Below are 9,596 nucleotides of genomic sequence, written 5' to 3' on the forward strand. Positions count from 1 at the left end.
GATCTGAATATATGCATACCTATTAAAAGATGGAATTGACAGTTGGAATATTTACCAAATCATCTTAAAAGATCAGCATTATTCTGACACCAAAATCAGACGAAGACAGCTTAAAAAATATAATCTGATCTCCCCTATGAACATAGATGCAGAAAATTCTCAACAAAATATTAGCAAACAAATATTTTGTTAATATTGAATCCAATAATACATAAAAAGAATAATGCACCACAACCAAGTGGAATTTGTCCTGAAAATACAAAGTTGGTTCAATATTCAAAAAATAATCAATGCAATTCAGCATACTAACATACTGAAAAAATAAAAATAAAAAACCCAAACCCCAACCTCATGGTCAAACAATTGATATAGAAAAAGCCTTTGACAAAATTCAACAGCCACTCATGATTACAGACAACAATATCAAACACTTAGGAAACCAGGAGTAGAAGGAGCCTGCTTAACTTGATATGGAGCAACTAAAAACAAATCCTACACCTTACATTATACTTAATAAAGACTAACTGCTTTCTCCATAACATCAGGAAACAAGTAAGGTTGCTAACTCTCACCCCTGCTATTCAGTATTGTACTAGAAGTTCCAACCAGTTTAAAAAGGCAAGAAAAGCAAATGAATGGTGTACAGATTGGAAAGGACGGTCTACAACTACTCCAACTCACAGATGTTATGATTATCTTGTTGGAAATCTTGCTGAATTCATAAAAAATATTTCTAGAATGAACAGGGGAATTAAGCAACATTGCAGGATACATTTTCAACAAAGAAAGCACAGCACTTCTATAGAATAGTAATGAACTTCCAGGAACAAATGTTTTAAAAAATACACAATATTATTTACAATAGCTGCTCCTCAAAATCTGACAAAACATATGCAGGAGTCATATGCTGAAAACCATCAGAAGCGAATGAAAGAAATAAAAGAAGAACTAAATAAAGAGAGGGACATACTGTACTCATACATTGGTAGACTCAATATAGTAATGATGTCCCCAAATTGATGTACAGATTTAATGCAATTCCAATCAAATTCCCAGCAGGAATTTTTTTGTAGATACAGACTAACTAATTCTAAAATTTTTGAGGAAAGGCAAAGGAATTAGAACCATCAAAATAACTTTGAAGAAGAACAAAATTTAAAAATTATTATAATACTAGAACAATCCTGACAGTGTCATACATAGCCCAAAGATAAAAGCACCTTTGTAAAAAAAGAAAAGTCAATTGATCTTATTTTTGTAGGCAATTCAAAAGAAAGAGAATGGTCTTTTCAACAAATGGTGTTTTAAAAATTGGACATCTGAGATATTTATCATAGAAGAATGAAAATTCATGTTCACACAAAAATTCATGCACAAATGTTTATGGCAGCTCTGTTCATAATTACATCAAATTAGAAATAACCCAAATGTCCTTCAATGGATGAATGGATAAAGAAAATCTGCTACACTCATACAATAGAATATTATTCTGAAAAAAAGAAAGAACTATTGATATATTCAACAACTTGAATGAAACTCAAAGGTACTATGCTGAGTGAAGAAGCCAGTCTCAAAAGATTACAGGCTGTATTATTCCATTTCTATGATATCCTGGAAAAGACAATAGTATAGTGATAGAGAACAGATCAGTGGGTGCCAGGGCTTAGGGGCGAGGGAAGGAAATGACTATACAAGGGCAGCACAAAGAACCCAGGAAGTTCTTTGGGGTGATGCATATGTTCTGGATACTGACTGTGATGGTGTTATATCAATCCATACATGTGTTCAGATTCATATAACTATACCTCAAGTGTCCATTTTACTGTATAATTTCAAAAATTAAGAAAACTTGCCCACCAGGCAAGTTAGAATCCTTGCTGTCTATAAAATTGTTATAATATAGGCATATGTATGCCTAAATACTATTGTTATTTGCTTTTGAGCCATGTAGAAAAGGAATCACATAGCATATCCTCTTTTGTATTTGGCTTCTTTCACCTAATGTTATGTCTCTGTATGGTCTAGGTCATTCCTTCTCATAGCTGTGCAGTAATTCAAGGTGTGAATCTGGCAGAATGTATTTATGTGACTTCTTACTGGTGTGTAGTTGGGTTGTTTCCAGTTTTTAGCTATTACAAGTAGGGTTACTCTATGAACATCACTGCATGTACAAGAATGCTCATCACAGGTCAGGATGGTCAAAAAGTAAATCAAACACTGATTAACCATCCAACAGGAGAAAGACTGAATAAACTATGGCTACAATAAATGGCATATCATCCAAATCACATCAGAACAGGTGAGTCATTATTTGGATAAATTACCCAAGTGTTAACCTGGTGGCTGTTGTGATGACGCACGGCTCTAATGACTGCATGTGGGTCGCAATGACTCATAGTGAGCTCACTGGGCTCATCTCTAGGCTCCACATGGGCAGAGGTGGGGACAAACAGGAAGGAGCAGTGACACAGCGGCTGGTCACCCCAAAACACTATAGAGACAACCTCACCTGGTCCCCAGCCCACAGTTCTGCTCACAGCCTCAGAAATTGCCCCACCTGACTGCCCTGAGCACTTCCAGGAAGGCAGTCCCTGACTGTCCCTGAGGTGGCCTCATCCGTCCTTCCCCACCAACCCTGACCCACTCCTCCTCCTCTTGGAGCAAATCTGCTTTCTCAACGCCTCAGCTCCCTTCCATTCATGAGAATCCCCTGCATGTTGGGGCTGTAATGATGCCCATTGCACAGGTGAGGTGACTGAGGCCCGTAGAAGGCAGCAGCTGGGCCTGCAGCTGCACAGCAGGTCAGTGGATCTGTGTTGGGTGGGCTGTGCCTCACCCTATAGCTGTGCACCCTCTCAAGCTGTACAGAGATTGTCTGCTGCCTCCTCTTCCAAGGGATCCTCCTGACCTGTGTCTCACCCAGACCACCAGGCCTGGAGTTTCTAGACCCGGAGTTCAGGCCCTGGGAGAGGACTGGGTGGAGGCAGAGCCGGCAGTTGGCCAGGATCTGGCTAGGAGGTTGGTGGCCTTTTCCAGAGCCTAAGGCTCTACTGGGGCCTGCCCCCAGTGCCTTCAGGATTCAGACCAGTGCCCTCAGGATTAGCCAACCTGTAGCCTGATCTGCCCTGGGCATAGGCCTCTGAGCCAGTGTATCTTGTAGAAGAAAGCACATGATGCAATCGTTAAATAAGAAAAGGAAGATAAAATTATATGAGAATTTTCCTTTAGCCATGGAAATGAGCTGTTGGTACAAGGAAAGGGAAGAGGAAGAAGTGAAAAGCCATCTGCAGATGACCCCAAACAGCACTAAAACCAGGCCCTCGGCAGCCCCTACCTGTCCACATGCAGAGAGGGAGGCTCCAAAGGACACCCAGCCTGGAGCTCATATACCCTGAGGCCTGTGACCCCACCAGGAGTGAATGTTTTTTGTTTGTTTGTTTGTTTTGAAACAGAGTCTCACTCTGTCACGCAGGCTGGAGTGCAGTGGTGCGATCTCAGCTCACTGCAACCTCCACCTACTGGGTTCAAGTGATTCTCCTGCCTCAGCCTCCCAAGTAGCTGGGATTACAGGTGCCCGCCACCATGCCTGGCTTTTTTTTTTTTTTTTTTTTTTTTTTTTTTTTTTTTTTTTTTTTTTGTATTTTTAGTAGAGACGGGGTTTCACCGTGTTGACCAGGGTGGTCTCTATCTTCTGATCTAGTAATCCACCCACCTTGGCCTCCCAAAGTGCTAGGATTATAGGCATGAGCCACTGTGCCTGGCAAGGAGTGAATGTTTAAGATCGTTCCTCTGTCTTCTCTGAGGCTTTCCCAGTCTTGAAGATGAGATGTCCCCTGCTGGCAAAGGTGGGTATCACTGCAACATGGATGCACCGTGCCTGGAGACACCAAGACCTGACTGTGGAACCACAGTCTTCCCTAACTGAAAGGAAAAGGCACTTTGACTTAGCAGGAAGTCAGGCTTGGACTTGGTCTCACCCTAGACAATAGACACCAAGAAGAGGAAGTGGAGGGGCTGTAGGATGTGGGTGGGTGACAGCAGGGCTGAGGGCTGAGGACAGAGAGAGCAGGGGCCACTGTGAGACTAAGATGCTGGCCCTGGCCAAGTGTGGTAGCTCATGCCTGTAATCCCAGCACTTTGGAAGGCCAAGGTGGGAGAATCACCTGAGGTCACCAGCTTGGCCAAAATGGCGAAACCCTGTCCCTACTAAAAATACAAAAACTTAGGCCGGCGTAGTGACTCATGCCTGTAGTCCCAGATACTTGGGAGGCTGAGACACGAGGATCACTTGAATCTGAGAGGCGGAGGTTGCAGTGACACAAGATCGTGCCACTGCACTCCAGTCTGGGTGACAGAGTGAGACTTCATCTAAAAAAAAAAAAAATTGATTCCGATTTGAAGAAACTATTTTGACAGTTTTGTGAGTTGTTTGTTAAGGACCTCACTCTGCTGATCCTTCCTGGTAACCTCAGCACCCCCTAGACTGACCAGGCCATGGTCAGAGCCTCTCCATCTTCAGGGGATCTCTTGCCCACCTACATCTCCTCCACCTGTGGTCATGCCCTGGGCCTCAGAAAAGACCAAGCCCTTCCACGATGTCCATTTCTTGCATCCCCCACTGTCACCAAGGACAGCACCCGATCCAGTCCTAACAGCTCCCTCCTTCCAATGTCCCAGCATCTACAGCCCAGCCTCAAGAAGGCCTCCTGTCCACTGACCCCAAACACATTCCTCACCATTCACCTTCCTTACTCAGCTTACCCAAAGCTATTAACTCTCCCTCCTCAAACGCATCTCTTCATTTTCCCTCCTGCTTACTCTCCTGGCAATGCTCCCCCCACCCCCACCCCCACCGCCAAACAAATAGACAAACAATGTGCACCCTCCACAAGTGTACCTTCTCTCTCCTCTTCCTACAATAACCTCCACAAGGACCAGCACCAACTCTTCTCATGATATTCCTTGATATTTCCCTAAGAAAACAGGAGCGATTGGAGAGAAACTCTCACCACTTCCCAAAAGCAGTGGGCCTGCACTTGTAATCTCAGCTGCTCCAATGGAGGAAGTGACAGGATCCTACTTGAGGCCAGCCCTTCACCTGAATCCTATTCCCTCTACCCTCTCAAGGTAGGGACTTTTGTAGTGATTATCCCTTTTTCCTGAATTGCCACATTCTTTATTTATTCTGGATTCTTCTGTCATCTACAAACCTGCTCTTGTTTCTGACATTTTATACAAAATGTAATAAAACAGAAAGCCGTTCCTTATCCCATATTTCTCTAAGGTAATGACACATTTCCCTGATGCTCCAAGCAGCAAATCTGTCTTCCCTTGTTCTATAACCATTATTATTACAAATCTCTTCAATGCAGTCTCTATCTGCTCACCTCTCAACAGAAATATGCTTTTGTTAAAGGCACCAATGGCCTTCATATTGCCTAACCCTATGATCACGTCCTCATCCTTTTATACTATATGTCCAAATGCCTTCAATACATTTGACACCTCCTTCCTTCTCAAATCCTACTCTCCTCCCTCCCTCCCTGCTTTCTCTCCTGTCTCTTTTTATACTATCTTTTAAATTTTAGATTTGTGAAAATAGCTCTCCTGGTGTACCTCCAACCATATTGGTCACTCTACTCTTTCTCACTAGCCATTGCCCATTACTTGCTCTTCCTTTCAGCATAAAGTTTAGCCAGTCCCCCTTCTCATGGTACACTTTCCCCCTGGGTTGTTTCTTCCATTTTCCCATGATACAGAAGTATCCTTATAAATCTTAGGGTTTCTGCTCAGAGAAGCTTTCTCTTACCACCCTGTTTAAAGTAGTGAGTTTGTAGACTAGCACCTAGAGTATTTGCTTCCTAACACTGATCGCAATCTGGACTTATTTATTCATTCATTGGTTGGTCTTCTGCTGCTCCCCAGTTCAGTGCTAAATTACCAACCTATATAAGACTACCAAATAGCTATTACGAGAGATTACACAAATATTTGTTTAATACTTAATAAAGAGTCACCTGAGACTTTAGGCTTCCTTGCCAGGGTGGAGACATGACTGAAGAATCTCTCTTCAACTCTGCAAGTAATTTTGCAATGCATATGTTCCCCACAATAACTCCTGTAGATTTCTGGTTATGTATAGTAAAGCTATAGGAATACTTTGCCGTGCCTTCTTTTTCTTCTTAATCATAAAATTATTTTACTGATGTTTTACATGGCATATACAATAAATTTGAGGGAGAATGAGGAAGATGTTATCTAATGAATAGGTCATGTAGGCCTCCACAAACCTTCAAGACTAATACAGACATGAACATACACCTGAGCTTGCCCCCGTAACTCCACGAACACACCACAAGCTTCAGGATAGTTTGTCTCTGATTCTCAAGTAGTCTCTGAAGTTACCAGACAATGCTGGGGAGAGATAGCTTAAGTGATGCTCTCTGGACACACATATTAAAACTGCTGATGCCACACCTTGTAGGCCCCTTTTAAAGTGTGAGGACTCCTGTGATGGTTAATAGTGAGTGTCAACTTGATTGGATTGAAGGATGCAAAGTATTGATCCTGGGTGTGTCTGTGAGGGTGTTGCCAAAGCAGATTAACATTTGAGTCAGTGGGCTAGGAAAGGCAGACCCACCCTCAATCTGGGTGGGCACCATCTAATCAGCTGCCAGTATGAGTAGGATATGAAGCAGGCAGAAAAACATGAAGAGAATAGACTGGCCCAGCCTCACAACCTACATCTTTCTCCCATGCTTCCTGCCGTCAAACATCAGACTCCAAGATCTTCAGCTTTGGGACTTGGACTGGTTTCCTTGTTCCTCAGTTTGCAGATGGTCTGTTGTGGAACCTTGTGGTTGTGTGAGTTAATATTACTTAATAACCTCATATATATGTGTGTGTGTGTGTGTGTGTGTATACAGATATATATATTCTATTAGTTTTGTCCCTCCAGAGAACCCTGACTAATACAACTCCCTTTGAACTCCAAGTTTATTTTTACAGAGAGCTTTTCCTGCTACTGATGTTGTATTGATTTGTATTTGGTAATCCCTTCCATTTTGTGTTTCTTTATCTGTTAGTCAATTTCCTTTAAACATTTCAAATGAATTTGAATTCTACAAGAGAAAGTACAAATCCTAAAGACTTCCCTTTATGATCTGGATTTACTATGGGAATCCTTATGTCTACATGAAAGATAAGGAAAATAAAAGAACGTTCTGTTCCAGTCATGGGGGAGCAGAAGGCATGGGGACAGTGTCAGATGGAGGTAAGAGACTCTCATCCCAGTCTCTCTTCTATGGGCCTTATCTTACATGTGACAGGGGTGTCAGAGAAGTGGAAGGGAGTTCCAAATAAAGAGATTTTTGCCCAACTGAAATTTAGGACTCAGAAGTTTACTTTTGCAGAATGAAATAGCAAGATCCTTGGTTAGAGAAATGGCTGGAATTCAAGAATTTCTATTTTTGGAGCTGATCTTGGTTCCTGCACAGGGCCACATTCGTTGAGAAGGGAATGTGGAAGTGGCTGATTCAAGAGCCAGGAGTGTTACCATGAAGCAAGCATAAGCTGGATAGGTGCTAGGTGACCCTGCAGCTGAGGCTGTGGTATGGACAGCCCTGCCCAGATGTGGGAGGGAGGATGAGGCCCACACAGGTGGGCTGAGACTGAGTCAGCCAGGGAGCACCAGATCCCAACCAAGATGAGAGAGACAAAAATGCAAGTTACACCAGCCAGAGAAATGGGTGAGCAAATCAGCATCAGCAAGCAGAACCTGAGAGAGAAGATTGAGCCTTCCCTCATAAACAACTGAGGACACTGCAATCAACATAAGATGTCATAGGCCCCTTCCCATATCACCATGAAGACTCGAAAGCCATACACACCATTAATTGTCTTGGAAAGGAGTAGGGAGGTGGGGTGGAAATCTGAGAGACTGATCATTTTCAGCAAAACAGGCTGAGCATTTATACAAATGGACCATTCACATGATAGCATCAGCTGACACCAGATTAGACATAACTCCAGTATTTTCTCACCTTACTGTCCAGTACAGAGGTTATGCACTCATAATGAAGATCAGATCAGCATTAGTAAGTAAACGCACCAAACCCCCATCGGGTCTGAGAAGCACAAGTTAATATGTGGTCTCTGCATACCATCTCTTCCAGCTCCCCCTCTGCCCACTGTCTTATCAGTCCGTGGAAGAGAGGATTGGGACATCCTTGCTTCCTCTTCTCCTTTAACCCAGGACAATTTTAACCTGTTATAAATTGACCCTGACAACAGAGCACAGAAAGAGGAGAAGACCAGAAGAGAGACACAAAGAGTGGAGTAACAGATGAGAGTTATTGCTGAGGTGAGCAGGGCCTCCTCAAGGCTTGCAATTGCCCTCCACCAGTGATTCCAGGCTCTACTGCCCTTTGCCAACACAGGCCTCACTTCCCATGGTCTGTGCCTTGGAGCTTAGAGTCAGAAAATGTTTGCAGCTCTGTGTATTGCTGGAGAAATTCACAGAACCACATGTTAGAACCACTGCACTTTCATAGTCATCTCCTAGGATCTCAGTGCCCAGCAGCAGGCTTTCTTGGTGTCTCTTGTCCCTCCCCCAGTCCCTTCTGAGGGCACCCCAAGATTTCACCTCTCTCCTGGAACCCTCTACCACATATCTATCTCCTAACTCTTAGCCACATCACATTCCCATTCTCATCTGAGATCCAAGCAGGCAGGGGGAGGGAGGAGGGCCTCGGTGCTGGAAAGGGGTATGGATTCTGTTGTTTTGGCAACATTCTTCTTTTTTTTTTTTTTTTTTAGTTCGTGTCTTTTATTAACTCATACAGTTACTTGTCTTCTGGCTTGTTGAAGCAGTAAGTCAGACAACATTTGCCACAATAATGTCTGTCAAAGTGGCTTGCCATAAACACCCCAGCACCACATTCATCCGACGGGCACTCTCGACGAAGGCGACTAATTTTGCCATTCTCATCCACCTTATAATATTTCAGGACAGCCAGCTTCACCTTCTTTCTCTTGTGCTTATTCTTCTTGGGAGTGGTGTAAGACTTCTTCTTCCTTTTCTTAGCACCACCACGAAGTCTCAACACAAGATGAAGAGTAGACTCCTTTTGAATATTGTAGTCAGACAAAGTACGTCCATCTTCCAGTTGCTTGCCAGCAAAGATCAGTCTTTGCTGATCAGGAGGAATTCCTTCCTTATCCTGGATCTTGGCCTTTACATTTTCTATCGTATCCGAGGGTTCAACCTCGAGGGTGATGGTCTTCCCCGTAAGGGTTTTCACGAAAATCTGCATTTTGGTGGCGGCTCCACCGCAGATGGCGGATCGAAAAGGAAGCGGCAACATTCTTCTTATCCGCACTGGGTCACTCAGCTCAGATCCATAGTTGGTTACCTGGGAATCTGAAGCTTAATCCATCTGACTCCAGAGAACAACAAACAAAGCAATGGAAACTAAGACAGGATGTATCAAGGGAGGCCACCCACAGACATGGAATCATGACTCTCAATAGATGTGTTTGTCACAAAGGTCCTTGAACATGGAGAGACAAGCATACATGTGTGTACTCAGGAGCAC

The 9,596-nt window shown here is 43.3% G+C and overlaps 1 protein-coding gene across 1 annotated transcript; it reads right to left on the reverse strand.

Annotated features, from left to right (window-relative positions):
* Nucleotides 1-8,797: 8,797 nt before the first annotated feature.
* Nucleotides 8,798-9,356, reverse strand: LOC111534944 (ubiquitin-40S ribosomal protein S27a). Its single transcript, XM_023201418.1, has one exon. It carries the CDS (start codon nt 9,312-9,314, stop codon nt 8,844-8,846), a length of 471 nt encoding a protein of 156 aa, XP_023057186.1. The 5' UTR covers nt 9,315-9,356; the 3' UTR covers nt 8,798-8,843.
* Nucleotides 9,357-9,596: the final 240 nt, after the last annotated feature.

This window comes from Piliocolobus tephrosceles, chromosome 12 (genome assembly GCF_002776525.5).
Source record: "Piliocolobus tephrosceles isolate RC106 chromosome 12, ASM277652v3, whole genome shotgun sequence".
Lineage (NCBI taxonomy): Eukaryota > Metazoa > Chordata > Mammalia > Primates > Cercopithecidae > Piliocolobus > Piliocolobus tephrosceles.

What these genes read in the sequence shown, in the direction of transcription:
- LOC111534944 (XM_023201418.1), bottom strand. Translation starts at nt 9,314, where the DNA reads ATGCAGATTTTCGTGAAAACCCTTACGGGGAAGACCATCACCCTCGAG.